Source organism: Rhinichthys klamathensis, unplaced genomic scaffold (assembly GCF_029890125.1).
Source record: "Rhinichthys klamathensis goyatoka isolate OS25496 unplaced genomic scaffold, OSU_Roscu_1.1 h1tg000011l_1, whole genome shotgun sequence".
Lineage (NCBI taxonomy): Eukaryota > Metazoa > Chordata > Actinopteri > Cypriniformes > Leuciscidae > Rhinichthys > Rhinichthys klamathensis.
In genome coordinates, this window is record NW_026606564.1 from 4,373,723 (window position 1) to 4,390,624 (window position 16,902).

The window sequence follows — 16,902 nt, forward strand, 5'->3', positions numbered from 1 at the left end:
CCTAAACAACGTGATACCTATTTTTCAGGATGAATACAAACGTCAAAAGAACAACATGTATTTTAAATATAATTTTTTGTAACATTGTAAATGTTTTTACTGTGACTTTTGATTAATTAAATGCATCCTTACTGAATATGTATTAGTTTCTTTAAAAATAATTATTGACCCCAAAACTTCAGTAGGCCTATACACACAATTCATGAAACTGCAAATATGTAAGACATGTCAAATTATTGTTAGGCTAATTGAATAAAAAAAAAAATTACATTTATTTATCTAAAACACATTTAACAACACTTAACTCCAACTTGACATTTAAGAAAAATGTCCTGATTTCACAGTTTAACATTAATCTTATTTGGCTATAAAAGCAGCTAACAAAAATGGGTTTACTTTTTGATTTTAGACCACTTTGTCTCGCATCAATCTAAAGATACGTGCGCGCGCACTCTCTCTCTCTTTCTCACGACTTACCCACCCACCACCACCACCACCCTCCCTCCCTCCCTCCCTCAGGTGAGATAGTAGGGATGCAATGCACATCTCTCTCACACACATTTCTGTTTGTTTCTCCAGTGTTTAACTTTCATTCGTTTTCTCCATACAAACTAAAACTTCGTTCAGGTGACGTTTACATCAGTTCAGGAATTATATAACGTCTTCATAGCAAAGTCAACTGACTTTCTCTGGAGCAGCAGGGAAGTTTATTTTTTTTAGATTTGGGCATCGCTTCTGCGCCGAGCACGATTGCGCGTAAATCTCAGCGCGAGGCGCGCCCGGTGCTGTCGAGACTGGGCGTCAGAGCGCGGGTGCTCGCCACGGGAGTGCTGGGTGTCGTCATGGTGCTGGTGCTGGTCATCCTCATCCCGGTGCTGGTCAGCGCGGCAGGATCCGACCCGCGCTACGAGATGCTCGGCGCGTGCCGCATGGTGTGCGATTCGTCCGGAACGAAGTCTCCATCATCAGCACCGGCGGACAACAGTTTAGTTCAGTCCCCGCCAACTTTCATCCGCGGTACGAAAGGAGAGCCAGGGCGCTCAGGAAGGATCGGTCCGAGGGGTCAGCCGGGTCCGCCCGGACCTCCAGGTCCCCCGGGGGTCATAGGAGAACCAGGGCCACCTGGATTACCCGGTCCGCCCGGAGTCACCGGTGTCATAAGCGCAGCGACGTACAGCACCGTCCCCAAAATCGCCTTCTACGCAGGACTCAAGAAGCAACACGAAGGATACGAGGTGCTGAAGTTTGATGATGTGGTCACTAACTTGGGCAACCACTATGACCCCTCGAGCGGTAAATTCACCTGCTCCATCCCGGGGATCTACTTTTTCGTGTATCACGTATTAATGAGAGGCGGTGACGGGACGAGCATGTGGGCTGATCTGTGCAAGAATAATCAGGTATTTCATAAATCCAGCTGTCAGTACGCAGGTGTTATAGCCCATTTATTTTATTCAGCAGTCAACGAATCGGTTTTGGTGCATAAGAAACATGCTTAACTTATTTTTTTTTATATAAATTTATATATTTATATATATATATATATATATATAAATACATATATATATACATACATACATACATGCATACAATGTTTTAAAAATAAGTTAAGCATGTTTCGTTTAGTGCTGTCAAATCGATTAATCGCATCTAACATTTTTTTTTTACATAATGTGTGTGTGTGTGTAAATATACACACATATATATATATATATATATTTATATACAGTAGTCAACAACCTTTCATCAAAGTTTTACATGAATTTGAATAACCGTTCTTGTCTTGCCTTTGTTGAACTTTTTTGATCCACTTCAAATGTTAGCCACTGCATATTTTATGTCTGTGAGTGTATATTTACTATGTATACACACACACACACACACACACATGACATATAATATATATAAAAATAATAGCTATACACACTCACACATTATGTAAACAAAAATCTTTATGTTAGATGCAATTAATCGATTTGACAGCACTAATTAGTAGTAAATATTATTTGAAAAAAATTAAGCTTTACTAATTATGTTTTGATATGTACCTAAAATGTTTAATGTAATTGTTTTAAGGTGAATGTTTCTTACACACCAAAACTAGTCGGAACAATATATATATTTTAAATTGATATTTTTCACTATTTACTTTACATTTTGTCTTAAGAATATTATAATGATTAGATCATTATTAATTATTAAACAAGTTCTATATATTATATACATATTGTTCTCAGGAACATGTGATATTGCAAAAAAAAAAAAAAAAAAAAAATCCAGGTTGTGCATCAGCAATATTTAATTTTTTACAAACATGCCTTCTTCAGTGGACAAACTGAAATGTTGTGTTTTCTTGTCTTAAGAGAATAACGTTAAACTTCCATGGGTAGAATGTTGTTTGAAGTCTTTGGAAGTACCAAGAAGTCAAAACTTAATGTGCACTTTTCTCATGAGTTTAAAAAATATATATATTCCTTGCAGGTGCGTGCCAGCGCGATAGCGCAGGATGCAGATCAGAACTACGACTACGCCAGCAACAGTGTGATCTTACACCTGGAGCCCGGAGACGAGATCTACATTAAACTAGACGGAGGTAAAGCCCACGGGGGAAACAACAACAAATACAGCACCTTCTCAGGCTTCATGGTCTACGCCGATTAACACCTGTGGAAGAAACTGCACTTTCAGATGATCCTCGTTCTGACGTCACGGAGGACACGAAAAAGTGGACCCCCTCGAGCCTGTGAAGGATACAGCAACTGACCGTCCGGCTGAGAACTATACGTCTCCAAGCATGTGAACACACACACTACACGCAAATTAGTTTTTAGAGAAGTCACTGTGATTTAGAAACAAATCTTACAGTGTAACACTGGTGATTGTAGTATATTTATTGAGAGATTAACCGGCAGAAAGCAGAAAATCATCATTCCATTCCACATGTGCCTACCGTACACCGACACATGGCTGACCCGAGGAGGCTGTCCCAGAAAACACGATATTAGCCCGGAAACGGTTCAGATGGCATTTCTTTAATCATTTCTCATTCTTCACACACTGAATGTCACATTTAAACCACAATTCTATACTGTTTTATATCAATGTTTTCATTTAAAAATATTACCACTGTCTGGTATGTGCAGTGTCATCAAACAAAATGTGAATAAAATATATTGTATGATTTGTATGCGTGTATACATTTCCTATAATACTAAGCATCCTACATGTATAGATGAATATCTTTGACTATTTAGAAATGTTTTCGCTTTAAAAGCACTAAACTAAATGCTGCTGTAAAACATCCTCGTCTAGATCCACAAAAGAATAATAATAAAAAAAAAAAGGGAATTAGTTTTGTAAGCAATCAGACAAATGCTCATTTTAAAGTGCCCCTATATTGTGCTTTTTGGAAAATATTGCCGTTTGTGAATGTGAAAGGTCTGCAAAGTTTTAAAGATTAAAGAGCACCAAATCAAATTATTGTCTCCTAAAAGAAAGAACTGATTCTGAGCTTCCGAAACGAGTCGTCAGCAACTCCCGTCTCACTTCATGTTTTGAACATACAGGGCTGGAAATGGCTGAGATTTACCGGACAGACTCTTGGGAAGATTTTTATTATTATTATTTTATCATTATTCACTTTCAAAGTCTTTTCAGATGCCTCTCAGTTTAGTTCTTTGAAAATCAACAAATATTAAACACATTTAAAGGTGAATCCAGTTTTAAGGGAAAAGGAAGCTAGTGCATTCTAAAATAATTTGGATAATAAAAGTCTTTAGAATACATAATAATATCGACTCATCCCTTTTCTTAAACAATGGTTAAAATTTGATGTATATCATTTTATAAAGCTTTTTGTTTTAAGAATGTTACCATAGACATTTTTTTTAAAAACACGTTGCTGCTACCTGAACATTTAGTTCTATAATATAAGAATTCTCTGAAACAATTTCAACTGCTGATTCTAATTTCATTTTTCTCCAGATTAATGAGTTAATCTCCCCCCTCCTCACAACCCGTTTCATCACATGAGGTTATGATGCTGTTTTTACTCAGAGAATCACTTTTTAAATAGAGATCACAATTCTTAATAGACAACTAAACATAATATGTCATTTACAGAGATTATCAGAAAATGTTAGTTGCTGCAGTCTATATAAAACATATATTCAATCAATTTTTATGAATTTCTCATTTTAAAAAAAATTGGTTTGAGTGAATGATTCATTGACTCGCTCATAAAGACACCACTTGTTCATTACTGGATGAATCAAATCTCTTAAATGAACAATTCAATGACAAACACACATTTTTAACAGTCGCTTGTCGCCACCTACTGGTGTAACGATGTAATTCATACAATCTTTATTTGAAGCATCAAGTTACTTTCAAAAGGTGATTTACTCTATTTTGATCGCTTCCGTAGACATCAGTGTTTACTTTCCCCAGTATTTCTGTGACAATTTGAATTACTGTAACAGAAATTATGATACTGTGGACTGTTTGTGAAGCCGTTTCACACTATACATGACAACGGCTCTCTCTTGCTCAGCGTTTGAATGTTCGTTGTGATCGTACTCGTCAAAGGTTTAAAAGACAGAGCCGAATCTACAGTAGGAGTAAGATCGAGTGGGTGTTTGAATCGAGATCGTAATCTTTCAACGATTAATCGCGCAGTTTTATTGCGCAACGTGTTTGTGCTGAATTCGTATCCCTTTCGTAGGCTATGAGAGAGTAGAGTAAAGATAGAAATCTCTTTCATTTCCATTGCCAATTCCATCACCAATTTGTACTGGAATGCCAACCCATCAATGCCATCTGACCAATCAGAGCAGAGTAGACCAATCACAACAGACTGGGCCATCTGACCAATCAGAGCAGAGTAGACCAATCACAACAGACTGGCCCATCTGACCAATCAGTGCAGAGTGAACCAATCACAACAGACTGGGCCATCTGACCAATCAGTGCAGAGTAGACCAATCACAACAGACTGAGCCATCTGACCAATCAGAGCAGAGTAGACCAATCACAACAGACTGGGCCATCTGACCAATCAGAGCAGAGTAGACCAATCACAACAGACTGGGCCATCTGACCAATCAGAGCAGAGTGAACCAATCACAACAGACTGGGCCATCTGACCAATCAGAGCAGAGTAGACTAATCACAACAGGCTGGGCCATCTGACCAATCAGAGCAGAGTGAACCAATCACAACAGACTGGGCCATCTGACCAATCAGAGCAGAGTAGACCAATCACAACAGACTGGGCCATCTGACCAATCAGAGCAGAGTAGACCAATCACAACAGACTGGGCCATCTGACCAATCAGAGCAGAGTAGACCAATCACAACAGACTGGGCCATCTGACCAATCAGAGCAGAGTGAACCAATCACAACAGACTGGGCCATCTGACCAATCAGAGCAGAGTAGACTAATCACAACAGGCTGGGCCATCTGACCAATCAGAGCAGAGTGAACCAATCACAACAGACTGGGCCATCTGACCAATCAGAGCAGAGTAGACCAATCACAACAGGCTGGGCCATCTGACCAATCAGAGCAGAGTGAACCAATCACAACAGACTGGGCCATCTGACCAATCAGAGCAGAGTAGACCAATCACAACAGACTGGGCCATCTGACCAATCAGTGCAGAGTAGACCAATCACAACAGACTGGGCCATCTGACCAATCAGAGCAGAGTAGACCAATCACAACAGACTGGGCCATCTGACCAATCAGAGCAGAGTAGACCAATCACAACAGACTGGGCCATCTGACCAATCAGAGCAGAGTGAACCAATCACAACAGACTGGGCCATCTGACCAATCAGAGCAGAGTAGACCAATCACAACAGACTGGGCCATCTGACCAATCAGTGCAGAGTAGACCAATCACAACAGACTGGGCCATCTGACCAATCAGAGCAGAGTAGACCAATCACAACAGACTGGGCCATCTGACCAATCAGAGCAGAGTAGACCAATCACAACAGACTGGGCCATCTGACCAATCAGAGCAGAGTGAACCAATCACAACAGACTGGGCCATCTGACCAATCAGAGCAGAGTAGACCAATCACAACAGACTGGGCCATCTGACCAATCAGTGCAGAGTAGACCAATCAAAACAGACTGAGCCATCTGACCAATCAGAGCAGAGTAGACCAATCACAACAGACTGGACCATCTGACCAATCAGTGCAGAGAAAGCTCTTGAAAAGAAGGAGTTTAGAGAGAATGAATCTTCGAATGAACCGTTTTCAGACTCTTTGAGAAATGAGGTGATGTGCAATGTATATTATGAGAAAATTAAAGTGTTTTCTAACATTTGATGAATGTAAATCTATTGTAGGAGGCCTCCAAAACAAAATGAGTAACCTTTAAAATAGCACAATAGGAGCACTTTCATTTGAAACGGAAGGAAACGGGATAAGATGTTTTGATATGCCGTCATCTAATAAGAACGTTATGGGTGCGCCACACGGCATGATTTTTTTTAACATTACCTTGCTGTTACACAGGAACAGAGCAACTGACAGTGTCATTATTTTACAAGAGGAGTCACTGTGAGCGCCCACCTGCTCCAGAGGAACTCCTCTCTGTCCTACACAATGACCTGTCAGAACACACACCTTTCAATTTTTAGATGTACGGCAAGCAATCTAACTTAGACATAACTGACTTATAACCTACAACACACTTCAGTTGTTGTAAAGGGGCATCTTTACATTCAGCGTGATATTGCCATTAATTGTTTGAGGCGTTTGCAGCTACACAATATAAGAAAGCACATTTTGCACATTATTAGTGTGTGATTGATTAATAATGAATTTTTCACAAGCTAATTTAATTATTACCTTGATAGCACCAGTACCTTTGTTTCTCTGCTCATACCACACTTTCATTGTGATTCCCTGAGTTTAATTATTAGTCTAATTACTTAATAGTATTCTCTTTGGTAGTTCATGAAAGAAAACAAAGCACATATTTTCTATGACTCAGAGCCATGTTTTTATTTTAACCACTTTTGTTGTGGTGAGAGAACTTTAATCATTGAAGCCTGGTGAATATTTGATTTGAATATTTGAACCTCTTAAGTCTAGTTAGTGTTAAACCTAACTGTGATCTATGGGTCCCAACTTTGACATCTTACGTGGATTAACATTCACTAAGTATGGAATTTAGCACCACAATCATTTGGACAACAATTAAAGGTAGAAATCAATTTTTGGTATGCTAACTTGAAGTAAATCTTCCTTTAAGGCAGTTGATTTATTTAAAGGTCAGCCAGTGTTTAGGATTCTCAATCAGTATTTTGTCCACCTGGTTCTGAGTGATTCCTCGAGACAACATTTTGGGAACAATATTCTTCAGGATGTGGGAGAAGCCATGACCGCCATACTTGGTCAGTCGGTGCTTGGTGTGGATATCATGGGCGATGAGGATTCGGTCTTCATAACCTTCCCTGATCAGAAAGGCTAAGCTGGTGGAACAAGACAAAATGACTCTCAATGATCTGTTGATAGTATATTAGGGATGCACGATATAGGATTTTGGCCGATATTCGATATGCCGATATTTTCAAACTATTTTTGCCCGATGCCGATACCGATACCGATATATTTGTATTTTTTTTAAGTGCAAAAAAAGCTTATTAAAGCTTCTATTAATGTTCTCAGTCAAGAGCAGTGAGTGATTTCCTCTGTTTTGTTGTTTTATTAACATTAACGGGATAGTTCTCCCAAAAATTTAAATTGTCATCATTTACTCTCTCAAGTTTCTTTCTTCTGTTGAAATTATAAAAGTTATTTGGAAGAATGTGGCTAACCAAACAGTTGCTGTACTCCAGTGACTTCCATCGTATATTTAAGCACAAGAAAGAAATGAATCCAGGTTTGAAACAACATTAGATAGACAAAATTTTTATTTCTGGGTGCAGTATCTCTTTAAAGACAAGCGGCAGAATATTATTACTGTCTCTTTAAGAACTGCACGCGAGTAACGCGACGCGTCTAATATACACGCATTTGACAAGCAGATTTTCTCTGTTTGCTTTCACTTTAGACATAACCAACTTTGTTTATGTAAACCTTGTGTGTATTTGACAGTATCAGCGCAATAAGACTCGAAAGATTAGTCCAGTGTGCAGGCGCTGTGACAGGCTTTAGTTCCTGTGAGCGTCGGGTGTACGCGCTCAGAAAAGCGGATGTTAGAACAGCGCATCAGCACGTGAATGACATGTTTACCTAGCAAGACTTTGACGCACATGCAAACAATGAACTTTTGTGAATTGCAGTGTCCCGTGAGTGTAACTCTACCTCTGCGTTTACATGTGATGTGAATGTACGTCGCGTTGTACAGTATGTTGAGATGAAGGCGCCAGAATTGAACTGATAGAATGCACGAATCACGATACTATGATTTTTCTTCAAAAGCAGATAGTGGAGACATTTTAATCGCCCACGATCAAAAACCGTGAGACGCACGGCACACCCCTAGTTGGAAGTTTAAGTTGCTGGCGCTCATGCTTCGTTCACGGTCGTCACGTGCGCATAGGAAACACGCCACCCTATCGGCAAGACTCATCGGCAGAAATATTCATATCGGCCGATGCCGATGATGGTCATTTTAAGCTTTTATCGGCCGATACCGATGTTGTCCCGATATCATCGTGCATCCCTATAGTATATACAATGGATAGTCTCATTAAATCTGTGCATCAATCAAATTTGCATGTTTAAAGAAACACAGGGTGGGGTGTGTTCACACTTGCCATGTTTGGTTTGATTAAAACGAACCCTGGTGCGATTGCTCTATTAGTGCGGTTCATTTGAATAAGTGTGAACGCTGCCATCTGAACCCCGGTGCCACCAAACAAGCGGATCGAGACCTCTGAAAAGATGGTTCCGGACTAAACGAACCAAGCGAATTGAACTACAAGTGTAAACACACCCACAATCATGTACTGTACTGATAACCAGAAAAAGAAAACGAGCCAGATGTTTATGACCCATCTAATGTAATGCCTGCGTGCTTGTTGGAGGCAGATACTTACTTCTGAACTCTCTGGCTGTCGCCGGGCATGTCAACACGAAGGTTGAACGGGTAATTCAGCATCTCTGTGCCAAAGAGGTCATATTCAAGGTAGCTTCCCATCTTTGCAAACTCCAGAAGCTCTTGACGATCATATATGGTTCTAAAAGGGACACACAATAGAGCGTTAAAGGCAGGACATATTTTTGTAGGTCAAAATCCAGATACAAAGTTACAATTTTAGCACTTCCGGTTCTGTGGTAAACAAGCTCAAGATATATTCACGTTTTATCCTTTCACACTGTTGTTTCCATTCTATACTCATTCTGATTCTATGAGAATAGCAAGTACAACTATAACAAAAAAGACGGAGAAGAACGAGATCACTTTCAGAACAACTTTTTTTTCCCAGCTATCAAATTCCACCCGACTTTGAAGAGCTTGCGAATAACTGACTACATAACTGTGTGAGCACTTATATTAAACAGAACGTTATCATCCACTGGTGTGGACACTAATATACTTATCATTATAGTTATCATACTTGATGTGAATGTGCCTTAATGGTGGTGATATTGAAGTCATTTGACCGTAGTGTAATTCGTACTGTGTATAGCCTATGTTAAGCTTTTTATATTTTCCGATTGTATTTAGGCTTCTAATTTTAATACAAGTTGGGTTAATTTGTGAAGATTATCATCGTGAACAAATTGTATAGGAATCATAAACTTTTGTTATTTTCTGCAATAATCCAAAAGCCAATAGTAAAATCCTATTGGGTTTTGTCGAGGGAACCAGGGTGGTTGGCTTACAAAAAAATCACTCTATTGCTTGATTCTCTAAAATTAATAAACCTCAAATAAATGAGATGATTGTGAAAAGTAACCGAAACATTAGGTTTTGTGAACTGTAAATATAGTGTAAAATAAGTATCTAATTTGCCTGTTATTGAATTGTATAATGTACAGGAGTTTCTTCAACAAGACACTTTTGTCCATCCCTTAAAAAACACTTTTCGCACTCTAGTTTAATTTGTCCACTTACTTCGGCCAAGAGTGGACATGCATGCATCACAGGAAATTCTGTCCTTTTTTCTATAACTCATGAACATTTAGTAATCCACCAGCACAAAGTCATTTCCACCACCTCCTACATATTTCATATCTCAATCTCTTTACTGACACAGTACCACTAACAAGTAGTCATTTTTTTGTGACCTTCATATGAACAAAAAACAAACCCTGGGTCACAAAAGTGCCTGAAGTTATGGAAGCTTGTTTTCACCACAGAATAAAACATTTTATGAAAGAAAATCTCTTTTTAAAAGATTATCTCACAATTGCGAGCTTACATCTCGCAATTCTGAGAGATATAAAGTCGCAATTTCGAGTTATAAAGTCAAAATTGCGCATAAAGTTGCAATTGCGTGATATAAAGTCAGAATTGTGTGATATAAAGTTGCAATTGCATGACAAAGTCAAAATTGCGTGTTATAACGTCAGAATTGTGTTATAAATCTCGCAATTATGACATCTTTTCTCAGAATTGTGAGATATAAGTTGAAGATATAAGAAGTTGATTTAACCTGCCATTCAAAAGTTGAGTCAGCATGAATTTTTTCTTTTTTAAGAAATTAATACTTCAGCAAGGATGCTTTAAATTGATCAAAAATTCTATTTCAAATAAATGGTGTTGTTTTGAACCTTCTATTCATCAAATAATCCTGGGGGGAAAAGTATCACAGTTTCCACAAAAACAGTAAGTAGTTTTTCGACGTTTTTTTAACATTGATAATTAGAAATGTTTCTTTAGCACCAAATCAGCATATTAGAATGATTTCTGAAGGATCATGTGACACTGAAGACTATATTAAAACAGAAAACAGTTCTTTTAAATTGTAATAAAACGTCACAATTTTACTGTTTTTATTGTACTTTGCCTTGGTGAGAGAGTTGAGACCCCCTGATCTACATATTGTTATCAGACAGCTGGTAATATTTTGTGGTTTTCTTCCTCATAGGAACCATTTATGGCACATGTTCCAGTGTGCAGATGTTTCATACACCACCTCTTCTTACCTGTCAAGATGAGACATGACCGTTTTGGAGATATCTCCACCAGCTTCTTGCAGAATGCGGATGACCTCTCCAGGAGCGGCTGTGTCCCGTCCAGGGTGGATGATGACGGGGCAGCCGAGCTGAGTCTGAGCGTGAGCAGTGGCTCGCAGGACCTTTTTCTCACTCTCTGTGATTGGCCAGCTGGTACCGATCTCTCCAATCACGCCACAGCGAATATCTGTGCCGTCTGCTCCATGGAGCACCTCGCTGACAATGATGTCAGTAAGCTTGTGGGAAAAAAAAGATGACACATTTGAGAAATGGGAACAAATCATTTCCCTCTAGGGGTGTGTGATATATATTGTTTATGACAATATCGTAATTGTTGTTTTGGTCTCATTCTAAAGTTAAAAGTGCAGTTCCAAATAAAGCCTTAACAGAAATGTGGTAAGCAACACACAGTGGTGTTTCGTTCCTGAATGATTCAATGATATATTCATAAAGACAGAGGCAGCATCCAAAAATCACATACTTCCCTATACATTAGTAGTAGAAAACATAGTAGGCGAAAAACAATAAGTGACAAAAGTACGTTCGAATTCAAAGTACTCGTAAAAGAGTAGACAAAAAGTACCCGGATGACCGACTTCTTCCAGCGAGATTCGGAACACTATTTGATGAACACTTTACTATCCCATGAGGCCACGGGAGAGGATTTGTGAATGGCAGTGAAGCGACGCAACTGACGCTGGAAGGTCACATGATAATGACAACATGGCGCATGTAGTGCGTCCAGATTATATTCATAGTATATAGAACATACTTTTTTAGTGACCGTGAAGTAATTACTTACTCAAAATACCTACTCAAGAAATTTCACATGAATCAGACGAATCGGTTTAAGGAATAATTTAAAGACTCACTCATTAAGACCTACCTACAGGTGGTTTTAGGAGCCAATTCATTAAAAAATATATTTCAACTTTCTAAAAATTATCTTTAAATTATTAATCTCAGTATTATTTTTGCAAAAAGCAGTGCAAATACATCTAAATGCTCCTTAAGATGCAGCTTCTATTTCACTTCAGTGTGCAAAAATAGATTTCGTTGATACGGATTTAATTGGATTGAACAGGCTATAGTGTCTCGTCATTGTAATAAATGTAAGAATTTAACTCAAAAGATGATGTACACATCTAATAAGAGAAAAATGCTTCTGAAAATCGGTTTAAGATGAAAAAAAAAAAAGAGTTAATTTCTGTCACTGCTGTGAATTAACCACCGCACAGAATATGAAGAATATGAAACTCTTTGGGAGTCCGCTGTCCACGACAGGCCTGTAATATCAAATTAGTCAAAATATCGACTAATGTCGTTATCAAAAAAATCCTAGAATCAAGATATAATTTTTTTGTCAACATCAACACCCCTATTTCCATCATTCTAAAAATAGAAAAGGCATCTGTTTTGTTTTGCGATGTAGTCACAATACCACACGCTCCAACCTTCTCAACGGTCATCTTTCGCATCTCATCAGAGTGGGTCACGTCCACGTAGTACCCCGCTCCAGCTATGACATGCACACCCGTGTCCTTCGCCAGCTGGCGCAGAACGGGCAGATTTCGGTTGATGCCAGTGGTGGTGTTCTCCACTATGGATCCTCCTCCTGCTTTACGGTAACACAGCAACTCTTCCTTCACCGCCTCGATCTCCTGATTCAACAGCAGGTTCTCTTGGTGGCTGTATGGATTCTGCTGCAACCAGTGGAGATGCTTCATCTCAATGGGAGCTATGGCGAGACCCTCATCTCCAGGTGCTGGGGGAACGTGGCTGCACTCAAACGTCATTGTGAGGTGTTCGTGTGTCATGGTACGGCCCAGCTGATCAGGCTCGATCAGACCAAGCACAGTCTGCACCTTACCGCTACGCTCAGACATGGTTTCGGTGATCCTGTCCAACAAACAGTTACATTCATTAATAGAATATTGTTCGGACAGTGTGAAATTTGATTGAAAGTATGGGTGGGCGAAATACTGGTAGACACTATTGACCGGTAGAAATTTGTCAACCGGTAGAGATTTTGGACTATGGTTGTGAAACGATTAATCACATCCAAAATAAAAGTTTGTTTACATAATACATATATATATATATATATATATATATATATATATATATATATATATATGTGTGTGTACAGTGTCTAATTATTTTGTATACACACATGCATGTATATATTTAAGAAACATTTGCATACTGTATATAATTTGAGAATTATATATAATTCTCAGAAAATCTGTCACTGCTCTCGACTGAATCACTTTTCTAACTTTTATAAGAATAAATGTATATTTCCCAGACAGCAACATAGTGTCGGCCCGAATCTGGTACACGTGGATTCCACAAGGCCCAGATGTGGGCCGGATCTGGGCCGTCATTATGTTGCTGTCTGGGTTCATTTACACAGTAAAGACTACACTTTTTTATATATATATATATATATATATATATATATATATATATATACATTTGATTACTATACATCTTATGTAGTTTTTCTTATTTCTAGTGCTTGACATTTTTCAGGTAGATCTATTTCATTTGTGTCTTTGTTCTATTGTAGTTTGTTTGCTTAGCTTTTTCTTTTATCACTGTTTACAAGTCTTCAGTACAGCTTGAGAGTGTTTTTAGGCTAGTATTAGTTATAAATGTTATTGAAAATGGTGAGAATTATGAAATTTCAATGGTATCAAATTTTAATATCATTAAAACCTCATTTAATGCAAAAATAACTATCATGATATTTATCGTGAAATAAAATGACTCATATTGTGATATCAGATTTTGGTAATTTCGCCCCTCCAACTCTATTTAAACAAGAAAGAAAGAACTGCATTTTTGAAGAAGAAGTGAATGCTTGGCTGGTGTAAATCTGTAGGCTAACGTTACTGTAAATGACTCATCTTGGCTGTGTCTCATTTAACGGGTTAGACACACCTTGCTGGTTCGAACTTTGCACTGATTGAAGACTACAGACATTGCGTTGCAAACATGCATTTAATGCTGTTTACTATTTCCAAATATGGATTACAGAAGTAAATGCACTTGCAATGCATGTAAACAAATGCATGCATGAAGATGTATGCACGTGCCGTCGAGATTTTTAACAGTCCTAATACCTGGTTTACTAAACCCTGCTGTCTATTTAACGCTGCAACATTTAAAGTTAGTTTAAAATCATGCGCAAAATAAGATGCAACCGTGTTCATAATATTGACATTCTAAAATAAACTGAGCACAGGACTACTGCACGCACGGACTGGGAGACTTCCTCAATAACAACCGTTAAAAGTCACAAAACAGACGAAAGCTGTTATTTTAAAACCATACGGCCTAATGCAATTTGATGCTCATTATTAAACATTGAAATAGAACAAAGAGTGGAAAAACAAGACCTGCAGGTGAGTTCAACTTCGAGTCTGCAGATCCAGAACTGACAACGGAGCAAATACATTCTCGCGATTTTATGCATATATCGCGAGACAGCTTTCACATTCAGATTTAAACACTGAAAACAGAATAATTAAAACAGTAACGTTACAATTAAATAAGTAAGAATGAATGCAGTACCCTACCTCTAGTTTGAAGATGCGGTTCTGTTTAAACAGAATCTTGTAGCCTGTTTTTAAACTTTGAACTTATGCCACGCCCCTTTCTGTTCACTGCCGTTTTTGAGAAGTGACCTTATTATATAAGGGCCCTTTGTGGAAATCAGGATTCAGAAAATACACCCTCACTCAGCCATAAAGAAATAAAGCATGTTATTATGAAACATAACATTTGGAAACTATGTATCATTATGAAGCTGAAATCCAGGCTATGTTTGTGATTGGTTACAAGTAGAATATGTTTTACCAATAATTGCTGTGTTTGCATGGGAATCCATGGAGGAAAACAACTTAAACCAGCTTAGACCAAGAGCCAGTTTTAAGAACTAGTTTGACATTGTTGTGCTTCTACATTATTTCATTTCTATGCTATTTTTACAGCCCAATGAAAACAATTTGCTATATGTGTTAGCCTGGATATCAGAAATCTTGGTAAGTTGTATTCTACAATCAAATCAACTGACTAACCCAAACCTGCTTCCCGTATTGGGAAAAGCAATTAGTATGCAACAAAGTGCACGTATAAGCCTGATCTAACCATTGATCCATGATTTTAAAGTGGCACGTTGAGCCGTAATACATTTTCTCTGTACAAGTCTGATCTAACTAATAGTGACAGGTCCTGGGGAGTTATCTGACCAGGGATTCATGTACAAAATTATTCCTGAGAGAGAGCATGAATGACTAGTAAATATCAACCAACTGCAAATTCCAACTCCAAACAGCTGTTGGCGTCTCATGTCACTTCTAATTCATCCACTGTGGAACTATAAAAAGCCTGCACACTGTTAGTAAGATGTTTAAGTGGTCAGTAATCTGATTTTCCCTAATATTTATTTGATTTGTTATTAGTCTTATTCAGCTTTTGCTCTATAATCCATTAGCAAGAATGCAATCCAGGTTCAGGCACATCAAATAACAAAAAAGCCCCTCAAAGACTAAAATATATGTCTGGAACAATCTGAGGTCTCATTATAATCAGACATTATTTTTGAAGATGTGGTTCGGCTGAACAATGGCCCAAATGAGTCACTGGCCCTGAGGATGTCAATCAAATCACAGAATAATCCAGATATATTTGACATGTGTGAAGAAGACCAAAGACCTTATCAAAAATAAGTGTAGGCCTATATTTAAAGGGATAGATCACCCCAAAATGTTTCAGTGTTCTGACTTGCACTGCACAGACAAAAACATTTTTCAAAATATATTTTGTGTTCCACAGAAGAAAGAAAGCGACAGGTTTCAAACAACACAAGGGCGATTAAACGATTTTAATTTTGGGGTGAAAAGCCTAATTTCAGGTTAAAATTAACAACTGACACCCTACCTCAAATAATACGAGATCACTAAAATCAATTAGGGTGAATTCAGGTAAAGTGGGACACTTTTTGTTAAACATGCAGTTTTTATACCCAGAAGGAAATTGTTTAAACTCAGTTAATATAATAATTTATTTGGAAAGTGCCAATGGAGTCTATCCCAGTGTCTGGGAAACACCCTGGACAGATGGCGAGTCCAACACAGGCAATTATAGGCCTACATGTCAATTATAAAATAATCAGTGAATGGCAATCAGTTTTAGTTGCTTTATTGGCATTACAAATATTTGTACATTCGTATTGCCTTAGCATTCCAGCAGCTGCATACAGTTAACTGCACAATCTAGTCCTATAATTCATTCATTTGAGTGGAATTACTGACGGTTAAAATTGGCCCATGTCTAAACACCTTAGAAGAAAAACCATCTCTTTGATGCCCGTTTTCTATATTCTGACAAACTTCTGTATCTCACCTGAACAAGCGAGTAAAGCACTTGATTGGTGGATAAAGTTTATCTTGACTCATCTGTAGAAGCATCATGCAGAAGATTATTCAAAGCTGACACGGTGCTGCAGCCCTGGGTGTGAATTAGTTCAGCATAATCACTCTATTCTGCCTGATAGACTTGTGACCCATCACACTTTATGCAAATCTTTGGCGCAAGACTGGGAGATTCATATCAGCGTGTGGTTCTCCCATAACACGTCTGAAGTGTTGAGAGAGGAGTTCAGTTTATGCTGTGCCAAAAAAGATAAAATAATAGCTGTATTTGAGGCAGAAGCTTCCTCATACATTTGTGAGTGAAGCAGG

General features: G+C 38.2%; 2 protein-coding genes across 2 annotated transcripts; one reads left to right on the plus strand and one right to left on the minus strand.

The window, feature by feature from the left end:
- Positions 1-624: 624 nt before the first annotated feature.
- On the plus strand, positions 625-2,950 carry c1ql3b (complement component 1, q subcomponent-like 3b). The gene is made up of 2 exons (XM_056266802.1): positions 625-1,400; positions 2,482-2,950. The coding sequence occupies exons 1-2, from the start codon at positions 843-845 to the stop codon at positions 2,659-2,661; spliced, it is 738 nt and encodes a 245-aa protein (XP_056122777.1). The 5' UTR covers positions 625-842; the 3' UTR covers positions 2,662-2,950.
- A 4,314-nt stretch (positions 2,951-7,264) lies between these two features.
- On the minus strand, positions 7,265-14,810 carry pter (phosphotriesterase related). The gene is made up of 5 exons (XM_056264514.1): positions 14,737-14,810; positions 12,607-13,051; positions 11,123-11,388; positions 9,067-9,207; positions 7,265-7,494 (listed from the first exon to the last, which is right to left on the minus strand). The coding sequence occupies exons 2-5, from the start codon at positions 13,036-13,038 to the stop codon at positions 7,284-7,286; spliced, it is 1,050 nt and encodes a 349-aa protein (XP_056120489.1). The 5' UTR covers positions 13,039-13,051; positions 14,737-14,810; the 3' UTR covers positions 7,265-7,283.
- Between the last annotated feature and the right edge of the window lie 2,092 nt (positions 14,811-16,902).